The sequence below is a fragment of the Simochromis diagramma genome, unplaced genomic scaffold (genome assembly GCF_900408965.1).
Source record: "Simochromis diagramma unplaced genomic scaffold, fSimDia1.1 OVJJ01000321.1, whole genome shotgun sequence".
Taxonomy (NCBI): Eukaryota; Metazoa; Chordata; class Actinopteri; order Cichliformes; family Cichlidae; genus Simochromis; species Simochromis diagramma.
This window is the reverse complement of record NW_024386772.1, coordinates 8,202,449-8,216,310: the sequence shown is the minus strand read 5'-3', so window position 1 is coordinate 8,216,310 and position 13,862 is coordinate 8,202,449. Positions and strand designations below refer to the sequence as shown.

At 40.4% G+C, this 13,862-nt stretch overlaps 1 protein-coding gene across 1 annotated transcript; it reads left to right on the top strand.

The window, feature by feature from the left end:
• Positions 1-8,514: 8,514 nt before the first annotated feature.
• On the top strand, positions 8,515-13,413 carry uncx (UNC homeobox). Its single transcript, XM_040046586.1, has 3 exons — positions 8,515-10,465; positions 10,982-11,157; positions 11,977-13,413. Exons 1-3 carry the CDS (start codon positions 10,207-10,209, stop codon positions 13,015-13,017), a joined length of 1,476 nt encoding a protein of 491 aa, XP_039902520.1. The 5' UTR covers positions 8,515-10,206; the 3' UTR covers positions 13,018-13,413.
• Positions 13,414-13,862: the final 449 nt, after the last annotated feature.

The window sequence follows — 13,862 nt, the reverse complement described above, 5'->3', positions numbered from 1 at the left end:
TAATAACCACCTTAATATTGATATTATGAACCCCAGCAAAATGTAATGCAGTTGAAAAAAAAAAAGGACCTAAATAATAATCTATCAAGCATTCTTCACATCTGTGTGTAAGAACACCTGATTCTCAGGTTGCCTGTAGCTCTGGCTAGCATTGAACAAAAGACTCCCATGTGTTCCTCTCTTGAGTGCAGAGAAACATAATGACACTTAACATCTCTTCAGCATTTTCATTTTCTGAAGCACATTATTTTTTTTCAGGCAAGCGATGCAGTCAAGAACACTTTACTTGTCAGGGGCTATTTCTTTCCCCAGCCTTGTATGTACTTCCAACACTTCACAATCCCTGCCAGCTAATTGTCCTTGAAAAAAGGGTTGTATCTTAATTAATTTCTCACTACAGTTCCCTTTGTCTGGCTCCTATTCATCAGTTGAAGTGACACGTAAGAGTGAATCATTATCATAAATTCGACATAATAGTCTAAAATTGAGTTTCACCTTCTGGGCTTTTCCAGAGCCTTTCAACTGTATATAGGTGTTTGTTGAGTTTCATTGCTTTTATTCACAGACAAGGTCAATAGAAGTCAGAAGTAAGAAAGGGTGTAACGAGGATCTTTATAGGACTATATTATTTACAAGACCATTTCTCCTGAGTTTAATACCTTTCCAGATATTTCAGACAAAACTGTTTAATGACATGAAGTCAAATTTATATTGGTTGTATGTTTAGTAGGAGTTCATTTAGTGTGAAAAAGCAGAATGTCTCTCATTATTTCTCTTCCTGATCTGCAGGTTAAATTTAGGCTGAAAAGAGTAATTTGTTACTCTTCTGTATGCGTCTCAGGATATCTTCTTCCTGCAGGCTGTGAGGGAGGAAGGAAACAGACTTCTGAGATTGTTCCAAGTCATCAGTAAATAATCAAGTTTTACATTTTGTACTGCAGCAGCATTCTGCAAATCTTTGTTGTTAAAGACCAAACTTGTTTTCTAGAAAAGGGACACATCCTTACATCTTCACAAGTCCAAAACATATTCATTAAAGCGCTGTAAATTTGTCCATAAAGAGTGGATTTTACCAGTGGAGTGGGTTATGTTAAGAAACTTGAAGAGCAATGGGTTTGATACTAGATGTTAAGGTTTATCAGCATATTATCCAGTTCCTGTCATTAAGTCATATTTGAGGTCTTGGATCCAAACCTTTTGAAGGTACAGTTTTTTAAAAGAAATGTGACACTTTTGTTTAATTTTTGTTGCCCTCGTTTGACTTTGTTGATGCTGAATGCAGTGTGTGTCATGTGTTTTCGTTGGTTTATTAATGGATGAATGGATGGATAATTGGCAACACAGATTGACAAAGAAAAGGTACAGTTAGGGTGTTGAATAAAGTAGACAGAAGTACCTGGAGTCCAGGCATATGTTAAGAGAGTTGTGACAAAGGCAAAGAAAAAAGGCTTGCATTGAGTTTTATGTAAGGCTGGACAATAAGGAACGAGAACAGGACTTGTATTGACTGGAAACAATGTGCAGCAGGTTAGGGTGCTTAAAGAAAAAGATGGAAATGTGCTAACAAATGAAAGCAGAAGGAGTGCATGAGGAGCTGAAGAATGAAAAATGAGACAGAGGAGGACAGATGATGGAAAGATAGTAAATCAGGAAGTTCAGAGGATTAGTAGTCACTTTGCACCCCCCCACCCCCACCCCCACCCCATTTATAGCTACAAATGTATAGTACTCTCATAATGTAGCCACAGTTAGTGCAAAACTAGACATTTTCTCTAGCTTCAGAAGTGGATCAATGAAATCACCACACAGTGAGCTGAGGACACAACATCAGCACATTTCCATTTCATTTGTTTTGGAATTTACGAGTAGAGCCATGCTTTAAAACTAGCTGCACAAGCTGATAAATGACCTCTTTTTAGTTTCAAAGAGACACGAGGGGTACTTCCCAAAGTCTGACCTGCATAGGCCCATCTGCTCAGCGCCTTCTTCAGTCATGCTGACTAACAAGATTGCTGCCGAAGCACCGACTACTTTGAACCAAATAATTAAACTGAGGTTCCAGTGCAATAACTTTTTTGTCGTGTTTTAGTTTTTCATTGCCAAATTGTACAAATTAGTGCAACTTCTTAGTGTATGAGTAGAATTCAGCTGAAAAGACATGAGGACTTTATTGGGTGGGGCTTGACCCCTGAGGCCCATACATAACAGACACTGGAGAAATATAGAAATGGTCAGAAGGAGTTGCACTGTGTCTTTGTGGATCTAGAGAAAGCATAGGATAGAGTACTGAGACAAGAACTGGTACTGAGTGGGGAAGTCAAGAGTGAGAGTTATCCAGGGCATGTATGAGGATAACAAGATAGTGGTAATGTATGTGGTAGGAGTGACAGATGCGCTAAACGTACAGGTGCAATTACATCAGGGTTCAGCTCTGAGCCCTTTCTTGTTTGCAGTGGTGATGGATAGGTTGACAGATGAGATCAGGTAGAACTTTCCATGGACTACGATGTGTGCTGACAGCTACTCATACAGTAAGGAACAGGTGAAAGAGAGCCTTGAGAGTGGAGGTATGCTTTGGAGAGAAGAGGAATGAACCTCAGTAGAACAGAGTACAGTAAAGATGCAAGGACTAGAAACAGAGAAGGTGGATGATTTTAAATAACTTATATCATACCAAACCAAAAAACAGTGCACCAGAGATGTGAAGAACAGAGAGTAGGTAGGGTGGAGTGGATGTAGATGAATGCCTGGGTATAAGTAGTAAGAATAGAAGGAAAGGTTTGTGAGATGGTAATGAGACATAGTGAGGCCTATTGACCAACAGGATGTCAGTGGAAACTGTGCTAATGTTAGAAAAGGGAGAAGGTGTGTTTGGCATCAGGGGGAGAAAAGGAAAAGCAAGAGTGTGGAGGTGAGAGTACTTTAAATGTCGGGACTGTGACTGGTAAAGTAAATTGAAACCCTGTATAATGTATGGTTTGGAGATGGTAGCACTAACATAAAGACAGGAGGCGGAGTTGGAAGTAGCAGAGTTGAAATGCTCAGATTCTCATTGGGAGTGACCGAAAAGGACATTAGAAATGAGTATATCACAGGACCTGTAAGAGGTTTGGAGACAAAGAGGCAAGGCTGTGATGGTTCGGACATGGAATAGAGGGATAGTGGATACACAGGACAAAGGATGTTAAGACAGAGCTGCCAGGCAGAGGAAAGAGAGGGAGACCACACAGAAGATACATGGATGTAGTGAAGGACATGCAGAGGGTTGGTGTGACAGAGGAAGATGCTAGGGTTAGCATGCAATGCAGAAAGATGATTTGCTGTGTCTCCTTAATGAAAGCAGCCAAAAGAAGAAGAAGAAGAAGAAGAAGACGAAGCAGAAGAAGAAAAGGAAGAAGACTATTAAAAAGGATTTTGTGTTTCATATGATGTTTCACAGCTTTTTTATAATAAGCCTTTTGAGATAGGAAGAAAAAAAAAACTCCAACAGGGAATAACAATCATCCATACTTTGGTGTTAATTATGTGCTGTATTCAAGGTTTGGCTAAAATTCTCAATTTTACTATTGTTTGGTTTTAGCTAACTTGATTTAGACTGAATAGGATTCATAATACATGCCATTTTGTGGTCCTGGAATTACAGTTAAGTGTCTCCCTGGCAAATTGATCATCACAGATATGATTTGTCAGCCAGAAAAATATTTTAGTGCTCTCTATCTTTTGAAATATTCAACCCCAAAAGACTCCTTGAAAGTAATGCAGTTCATGAAAATGTGTGTAATTCAGTTTTATTAAAAAGTTTTATAGAGCCATATAATAATAATTCCAATCGACATTAAATATTTAAACCCAGGACCAATCATCCAATCTTCTGATAATTTGCCAGGAATGGATTCTTAAATTTTAGTTTGGACTGTTCCCTATAATGAGTGAGCATAATGTAGTGAAATAGACTTTAGCATTGTTTTAGATGGCACACAGTTTAAATCTTGCGCAAAATGATGGCTTAAAATGTTAATTTATCAGAGCAGAAACCCTGTTGGTTTAATTCCCCACTAAGTGGTGTCTTTGCAGGTTTCACCAGATGATGGCAGCAGGATTCTTCCACAAGCTGGCACTCTCTGGGTTAAGGGAGATCCACAATTCCTGACACAACAGTTACACTTTGCAAATGCAATGTGTTTTTGTGTTTATATGGTCATAATGACTCAGAAATCCAGTCATTTCTTTAATGATTCAAATTTCCAACACAAAGACAAAGAAGTTACACTAAAAAAGACATTCGCATGATAACAGCAGCCTATATTTTACTGCATTTAAAGCTTCTGTAGTTCAAATGACTGACCAAATATCTCCGGTACTTTAATGATTTACACGAATATTTAAAAATGTTGTGTGTATTTGAGATCCTTCATAATTACAGCATAATTATTTATAAAAGAATCAATAAAGGAAGCGATCTAAGTGACATCAGTAGAAATATTTCCCCACTGAGATGTTTGTGTAGTAGGCGAGTGGATCACAGGGTACTGACAGAAGCAGTTACACAGCTTAAATATCTCTGCTGTTCTACAGCACCTGCCTCATAAGCTGCCAAAGCTGAGGCCAGATGGCACTACTCTGAAAACACCTGGTGCTCTGCACACATCCCTTCCTCACACACTGTGGACTCAAACCTCCTCTTCTGCTATTGTTAAGGATGCAGTTAGATTATCAGTTGTATTAGAGGATTACAGCAACAACTCAATAGAGGATTTGAGTAATACAAAAGTACATCTAAAGAAAAGAAAAAGTCTTAAATCTCTATTCTTCACTCAAAATCTGATGAAACGTCTTCACCTAAATTCAGGCCATCAATATTTAATAAAAATATATAAAAATATGCCAGCGTTGTCAAACTTGTGTGCTTTTGACATTTTGAGCTATTAAGAGATCTTAGGTCAGTGACATGGTGAGGAATGTGTTTCAGATTAAATTGCACCCATCTGTGGTATTTGTTTTATTTTGTGGGATTTATCTAGATATAGTGAACCTCTTCAAAGATGTCTTTATTATTTTTGTGTGTCTGTCCACTACCTACCTTTTGCTAAACAACTGAAAGTGACCAGCCACTAGAGGGCACAGCAGGTCTTATTATCCACCACTAACGCGTCCCTTGAGACGGGGTTTTGGTGGAGCTCTGATGTGGGGTCAAGGTGGCCTGTAGGTTTAGAAACTTATGGATCCATGTTAGTGTGTAAGTGTATAAACTGTGTGAGAGGAAGGCTTGTAACAAAGTAAACCACACAGAATGTGTGAGCATGATTGTATTCATGGAGAAAATACCAACTTGAAGAGAAACACAATAATAACAGCAAGCAATTTTTTCAAAAATCTTTTGTAGAGCATGAGCAGTCTTAAAACATGCAGCTAAAGTTTGTCGAGCAAACATTTGAAAAGCTCATATTGAGCTTCAAAATGTATTTTTTTCGCCTTGTTTATCCCCAGTGTAGTTCTAGTGAATATCTCTGGGGTTGTTTTTTTTTTTTTTTTTTTGTATTTTTTTGTACAGAAGCAGATGGCCGGGCTGCAGAGTACAGTCACCGCTCTCTCTACCAGCTCTGCAGCGAGGAAACAGCGAGGGATTGATGGCAATCCTGCCATCACTTCCAAGTTGGCTTGTAAAGTGAACAAGCCTAGCAACTAGTTAATATTGGACGGTTAAAAAATAGCTACATGTCTGTGGCCTCCACTCAACTTTATCCGCAGTTTTTTTATTTAATACTTTGATTAGTTGTCAAAGTTTGGGGATGCGGCTCTTGAGCAGTTTACCTGCACAGCGTGTAGGCAGAAGGTGAGCTGAAGGGCAGGAGCGTTTATTTATTGAAGTTTTGGAGGATGCTGCTTCAAATCAGACAAACCCATCACTTGTAAGTACAAGTCTTAAGCACAGCCAAGCACAGAGGCTGCACTGACTGCAATAACGCACACGGTGACAGGCAGACTGCATGCATATATGCACCTATTCACATTTTCACCCATCCACACCCATTTGGGATTATACGCAGGGTGGCTTAAAATGTGGATAGGCTACACTTTGTCATATAACTGTAGAGTTGAATTATTAGATTGAAGTTGAATAATAAGCACTGAGTCAAACAGCACACCCTTCATCTGCGGAGCTGTAATTAACGGGGGCAAAATGCAGGCGATGGCGAAGGAAAAAAAAAATGCAAATTATTCTGCACAAAGGCTCCTCACAAATTGGCGTCACCATTTCTCAAATTATATCATTACTATATTTTGAAAATGTTAATCTGTTGAGCGGATTTCCCGGGGGAGTTGAGTAAATTAGTTCTATTTCCGAGACTGCCTCTCTGCAAAGGCACGGCAGCGACAAGCACCTCTGATTTGCTGATTACAATTAGACTCCCCAGTTTGGGCTCCTTCAAGCATTGATAATTTTCGGCATATTAAGCACGTTTTAGCAAAGGTGATAAGTCAGTTTTAATTGAAATGAAATTATTATTCTAATGGAAGTTTGGTTATTATTATTAGGAGGCACTAGTCATTCTAGCTTCATTTTTAATATATAAATGCTGGGGAGTAAAAAAAGATTTTGAAGGGCATTAGGGTGTCAGGATTGAATGAGGTAATTTGAAGGGAATTACTTTCTCTTCTATCAGAAATGAACTGAATTAAAAGTCCAAATCAATCGCTTTCACTTCTCCATTCTACTTTGACAGCGGCACAATTACAGATAATTAGATGGGAGGAAACTTTTAATTGTGGGATTAGAGGGAAAGAGAATTTGTAGGATCAGAGGAAAATTTCTAGGCAGAGTTTCTTGCTTAAAATCGAATCAAAGGATTTGCGAGCTTAAAATGGCAACCAGCTTTTTTTTTCCTCCTGCTGTTTAATTGGAATTGCATCTAGTTCATCCAAATCATCCAAAACAATTAATTTAGATTTAATTCTATAATTATCATCAAATCGAATAATGTGCAACCTAATTTAGATAGTTAAAAATTAACGTGCGTGAAGTTAATTGAGTAATTAAACTCCTAAACTGCTGCCTATTAATTTGCCTGCCTAATTAAAAATGAATTTGATTCTCTGCTACTAAAGTAGGCATCAGTGTTGGATGGGCATGTTGATAAGGCCTCTGTCTTTTTTGGGGTGAGGGGGGTGGTTGGGAGGGGATTGGGGTGTATCATTTGAACACCTATATTAAGTTGGCAAGCCTATGAATTTCAGTTATCTGGTTATCTGGAGTCAGGTGAGTGTGCTGCTGCAAAATCCTCTTATTGGATGCTCAGCCAAACAGACAAACAACACACAAAGTTGGCATTAAAGAGCCTTATTTAGGGAGGTGAAGATAAAGTGCAAGTACACAAAGTTAACTTCAGGTTATTTAGTTAAAAATAATAACTTTAATGGGTGTAAAACTCTAGGCAAATATGCGTCTGAGTTCCTATAGTCTGCTCGCTTGGTCCTTTGATCCCTTGATTAGAGTATGACTAGTAAATGAATGAGTGGGCATGGGGAGTTTGTGTGCTAAGGGGAGTTTAGCACTGCCACTGCTGTTTTTCTTCACCTAATTCATCACTGTGGCGAGTAGTTGATTTACAGCCTATAGCAGCCACCTTAAGAGCACCCCTAAGAGAATAAAGCAACATTTAACGCTCCTATAAATGATTTAAATACGCGAGGATTGATGCAGTGGTAGAATAAAACTATAAGGTGTGCGTAGCTCCGAGTATATGGCGCTCATATAAGAGGAAAAACACTCTCAGGGCTTCAGTCTGCGTGACTATTCTGCTATTAGTCTTAAGAATGAATTTAAATATATTACTAAGGGTTGGGGAGGCCTTTTGTCATTGAATCTGTGCATAAGGAAAGAGACTAAGCCTCAAAGTGAGAAATGAGCCATCCATAGGGAAATATCAAGTAGCAGGAAAATGTCATGATAATGTTGAGTTGCTTTAGACAGAGAAAGCTGTTTTCTACGTTATTTTGTGTAAGTGCACACCTTAGGCTTGTCAAGTGCTGTAATTTACAATTATTTTTAAAGGAAAGTGTTGAAATTGCATTAGTGTGTATCTGTCAGCCTCCCCTATTTACTTGTCGTGGAATTTATCTTCCTGGATAGAAAGTTAATCAATTAGTTTATAGGCCCTGTGCACTTATTGATTCAGATCAACAATACATAAATGCAATAAAGATGTTGTGTCCTGTTGTAACAAACGGCTTGGACATATAAATCAGGAAGACAAAAAACATTAATATTTTCTTTTTCTTTTTTGCCTCTGAACAACTGCCAAAAGGTCCAGTTGTAAAAAAGGTAACAAGGCAGGGCAGCGTCGCGGCTGAATGCTGGCCTTGTTCGCCTTATTATCGGGTTAATTAAAGCTAGAATCTGACAATGTCACCCGTTGTAGAAAAACGGATTTGAATGCAATGTCTCAGGAGACTGTGTCAAGGGCTGCTTTTCACTGAGCTCCTGTGTGCGCCCGAGTGGGGGGAGTGGGGGGTGGGGGGGGGGGGTGCAACCCATATATATGCTTGGGATTGACTAAAAGCAATTATTGAATTTTAGATGTTCAAAAAAAGGGGAATGAGCGGGGAGGAATTATTCATAAGATCTTGTCCATGTGCGTTAAAATTAAAGTTAAAATACAAAGAGAGAGCGCTTCAAAGACAAGCCCACCGCTGCTAAAAAGGAAGATGGATAAATGGGCGAGATCATTTCTGAGGAGTTCATTAAAATGTAGAGCTACACGCTGGAATACAGAGGGTTGTTATTTGGGCTTGGGGGTCAAGTGACGAGCGGATTATATACTTCCTCATAATAATATTAATTAAACAATTTGCATGCTAATAGGGTAACAATTATCGCAGCTTCTGTTGAGAGATTCAGGTTATTACAACATGCCAATCCGGGTGCCAAGGGTCAGGGAATGAGTGGGGTGCGAAATTTCAACTCTGATTAACATTATGACAGCGCCAGACTTGGGATAAATAAAGTCGAATTAATTATTTGAAAACCTAATGAGCAGATAGGATTTAGGCTAGTCACATATTGAGTGCCAGGTTGCACAAGCAGGGGAGCTTTCCACTTTTGTTTCCTGACATGAAATGTTGTGTATGTTTGTATAGTGCACATATGGGACTGGCTTTTTTTTTGTTGTTGTTGTTGTTAATTCTGCTCGCTTGTATTGTCTTTGATGTTTAGCAGTAATCTCTAGCAGCTGACGCTTTTATTCATATAGTTATGTATTTTGTTCATAAAACCCTGGTCGTAATCGAAGCTTTCGCCTTGTAACAGTAAAAGTATTATCGGTTGACTTTCACTTTGCGCCTTCAGCTACCCTTTAAATACACCCATATTTCCAACAATCACCCTATTTGTTTTACGCCCTGCAGGTGACCTGTCTGAGTATAAAAGGTTTAGTGCATTTAAATGATGATCCATACCTAACGTGGGGGGTTCCTCTTAACTCAGTGGTTCCCAAAGTAGGGTTTAGGGACAATGCTTGACCCCCACTGTCCGCAGAAAAAGGATCAGCCATCCCCAGGATCGGAGGTCTTTTTTAATTTTTACTAATATATATCTTTTACTTTATCCCCATCCTTTGCACTTCATACATGCAAGTAAAAAAGAGAAAGAAACAATGGGTCAAAAAATAATATCAGCAAACATATTTAAAGCCAATGGGTCTACGTGATAAAAATACATATATATATCATTACTGTCGTTATTATTTAATCAGGTCTAATATTTATCTATCTGCAGGTCCTCTAGTGAACAAAAAGTCTGGGATCGAGCCTGTGGCCTAATCTATCCGCCTGTAGCCTTTTCTTCCCGGCATTCAGTGAGCCCTTCCTCCCGGTGGGTCCCCCGTGTAGTTGCGATGTAGTTCTTATCAAAGCCCTCCTGTCTTGTTGTGACAGCTCTGATATTGTTTATTGAGGTGGATGTCAGCTTTAATTAGCAATCGATACGGGGAGCGTTTGCAGAGCGCGTCTCTGACGTCAGAGTCCATTACCGCTTTTCATTGGGTCTCATATTCCCAGAGCCTGGGCTAATTATTGGGAGGTTCATGTGGATAAAGTACAGCTCATCGCTCCCTTCACATCATGTCCCCTACTCGTTGGCCACACTCACTGCATGCTTTTTAAATTCCCATCACCGGCCTCCAGACGTCGTTTCCTTTTGCCTGCGGGATGATGGACAGCAGGATACTGGATCCACCTCACGCCCAGTTCGGAGGCTCTCTCGGCGGGATGGTGGGCTTCCCGTACCATCTGAGCCACCATCACGTTTACGAATTAGCCGGGCATCAACTTCAATCTGCGTCCGCGGTTCCTTTCTCGATAGACGGATTACTTAATGGTTCGTGCGCGGCTTCAGTGGGTAATTCCAACCCCCTCTTGTCTTCGGGTTGCGGGATGAATGGAGATAATCAGCAGTACAAACTGACAGGTAAGCCACATTACACAGCACACAATAACCTCCCATCAATGCTGGCTTGTTGCACAGAGACAAAAAACCCAGAAAGAAACAAAGACAGGATGTTGCGATACAAGTTGTCTTCTTCATCGCGTGTTTAAAAGGCGAGCAGAACCTCGCACACAGGCACAGATTTATCTTCTTCGCCCCCCGACTTCATTTCATTCATCGAAAGCTGAAGATGCATCCAAGGAAAACAATGTTTCTGTCAGTCAGTAATCACTGGAGCAGGGGAATGCCCGTGTTAGTGTTTTAAGCTTTGCTTATTTATTTATTTTTTTTAAAAGAAAGAATTGCATGGAAGCTGCAACACGCACGTGTGAAATGCTGCAAATTTTCAAATGAGACCATAATTTTCGGGTCTAAACTTTGCAAAACCCTTTACCCGTGCATGACACCGACGCTGTTAAAAATATACTAAAATGTGACAATTAAAAGAAAAAAAAAATACTTATCCTCTGTTTACATTTATTCTCATTCTGCTGTCAGACTCGGGAGACCCAGACAAAGATAGCCCTGGCTGCAAGAGGCGAAGAACTCGCACAAATTTCACAGGTTGGCAGCTGGAGGAATTAGAAAAGGCTTTTAATGAGAGTCACTATCCGGACGTGTTCATGAGGGAGGCACTGGCTCTCCGGTTGGACTTGATAGAATCAAGGGTTCAGGTAAATACGTATTTATTTTTATGAATCCGAGTCGTGACTGTGAGCTCTGTCTCTCTGTTATCTCTTTGTTTACGTTTTATTTATCCATGATAAAGATTAGGTTTTCAATTTTAAGCTATACAGAGACAGAAAGTGTAACTCAGTCTTTCAGCAGTATGGGGCAATTTGGGAAATAATATAAGCTATATTATATGTAGGATATGTTTTTGTAATAAATAAAATATTTCACAATATGATTGTGTTTTTTCTGGCATTTCATAAATTATGTTAGTGCATAAATATAATAATAACAGGTTTGTTTAAAATAACAAACAAGTGATGAAGTTTTAGGTAATTATTTGGGGGGCAATGTTGGCTTATATTCGTCATATATGTTAAAATATAACCAAAAATAATGAGATATAATAAGACATAAGATATATGTCCCTAACATACCTGTTTTGTTTTGTTTGTTTTGGTTTTATTTTATTTTATTTTATTATTTTATTGGTTAAATTTTTTGAAGACAGCCAAGTAGAAGTTTGCAAAGTTTGATCGTATTCGAGAGTTTACCTTGGAAAAATATTATTTGAAAAGTCTTCTAATGACCCACACTTCAGTTATCATGTAAAACCAGAGCTTTTTTATTTAAGGCTATTTGGATGTAATCAAAGGCCTAATTAAAGAGCTGCACAGAAATCAGCAAGAGCGAGACATAACCTGAGTATTTGTTTAATTACCATATTGTTAACACACCGGCGATTTTGGGCCTAATTAACTTCCCCTTTGCAATGACAGACGTGCTCATTACACACATGTTCACCTTTCTTTTCTCCGCAGGTATGGTTTCAAAATCGCAGAGCCAAATGGAGGAAAAAGGAGAACACAAAGAAAGGTCCAGGTCGACCTGCTCACAACGCCCACCCCACCACCTGCAGCGGGGAGCCCATGGACCCGGAGGAGATCGCCCGGAGAGAGCTGAGCAGGCTGGAGAAGAAGAAACGAAAGCAGGAGCGCCGGCTGCTAAAGTCCCAGAACAAGCTTGTTTCTGGGGATTTATTTCACACCCCGGGATCAGACAGCGACAGCGGGGTGTCGCATGTGACCGACAGTGACCACAACACAGGCCCACCCTTTGACTCTGTGGGGGGCAATCAAACGCAATCGAGCTGCGACCAAACACCTCACTCTCTCCAGAGCCAAAACCACAACCAAAGACACTTGGACAGGGACGCTGGCGACTCCGAGCTGGACTCGCCCGACCCCAGTCACGGGCCAAGCCTGTGTTCCAACAACAGCAGAGCCTCCAGCATGCAGAAACTCAACCCTTTTAGCGTCGAAAGCCTCCTTTCGGACCACAGACCGAGACGCAACCCCGCGGCCTTACCCTCCTCACGGCCTTTGATAGGGAAGGGACACTTCCTGCTCTATCCCATCACACAGCCGCTTGGATTCATTGTTCCTCAAACTGCCCTGAAGACGACAACAGCAGTAAACTCTGACTGTGACACGCCGGCGGAAAGAACCCAGGCTCACGTCCGCTGCAGCGTCTCTGCGAGCTCTGCGGGATGTACGAGCAGCTCGCCGGACTCTGCAGAAACCACGCAAAGGGCACAGGTGGGATCAGAGGCAAAGACAAATTCACCGCACACGAGCCCGCCCAGGGCCGCCTTTTCCACTGGCAAAAGTACTCAGACCTCGGTTATTTGCAGCGATTCGACTTTCGCTCACGAACACGGTTCACAGCTCGTTGAGTCTGTGGATGCAGGCAAAAAAGAGCATTTAGAAAACAAGGATCACCCCAGCAGCTCCGAGTCTGTCCTCAGTGACTGTCCTGCAGATACAAAGACAGACTCTAAAGAACATGTCGACATGGAATAAATGAGCAGGGGGGGTTAAAGAAAAAAAGAAAGAAAAACAGCAGAACCATATCGATATAGCCCCTAAACTACACATTTCATTAGGCCAAAGGTTAACCAGAATCTACATCTTTGCATCTAATTTCTAGCCCCCCCTCCCCAGCTGATATTTTGACAATGTGCTCTCTCTCTCTCTCTCTCTTCTCCTTCTCGCTCCTTCTCTCTCTCCCAATCTCTGCGAGTGTGTATGTGTGTGCGAGTCGGGAGTCTCTAGATATCCTTTAATGTGTGATAACTTGTCAAGAAAAACAAAACACGAGACCACGACACCAACAAAAATCCTCAAGAGCTGTAAGAAAGGTATTATACTATTTATATATGTAAGGTTTTTCTTAAATAAATCTATTGTATACAAGCACCTCAAACCGTGTGAGACCTTAAATAGCAGCACATCCAGTGCAGGACTACAGTAGGAAGGGCTTTCTTAAGAAATCTCATGTTGTACTTTGTATATTGCCTTAACAAATTTATTCATCTATAAGCCCCCACTGAAATGAGGTTACGAGCCTGAGGCGAAAAGGACCCGCTCGACTCCTGCAGAGTTTTGATATGAAAGTAATTATTTTCCCGGTGGCTACTGCAGGGGGATTCAGTTTATTTTAGCTCAAAGGGGGTTATAATACATTACCGATTTCTAGTGATATGAAATCACATAAACTTCCAAGAATAATAGAATTAGCATGAAAAGGCCTGGGTGTCAAATTGAAATAGGAAAATAATAGCCCCGGCAGCTGGGAGTGTGTGTGTTTGTGCATATTGGATAGAAGATGGGGATTCGTGGGGAGGCATTTTCATGAGCTTTTTTTT

Bases quoted from the DNA above. Each gene is read 5' to 3' on its own strand.
- uncx (XM_040046586.1), top strand. From the start codon at position 10,207: ATGATGGACAGCAGGATACTGGATCCACCTCACGCCCAGTTCGGAGGC. The intron at 10,466-10,981 runs GTAAGCCACATT...TTCTGCTGTCAG, and splicing joins TCAGCAGTACAAACTGACAG to ACTCGGGAGACCCAGACAAA. The intron at 11,158-11,976 runs GTAAATACGTAT...TTTTCTCCGCAG, and splicing joins TGATAGAATCAAGGGTTCAG to GTATGGTTTCAAAATCGCAG.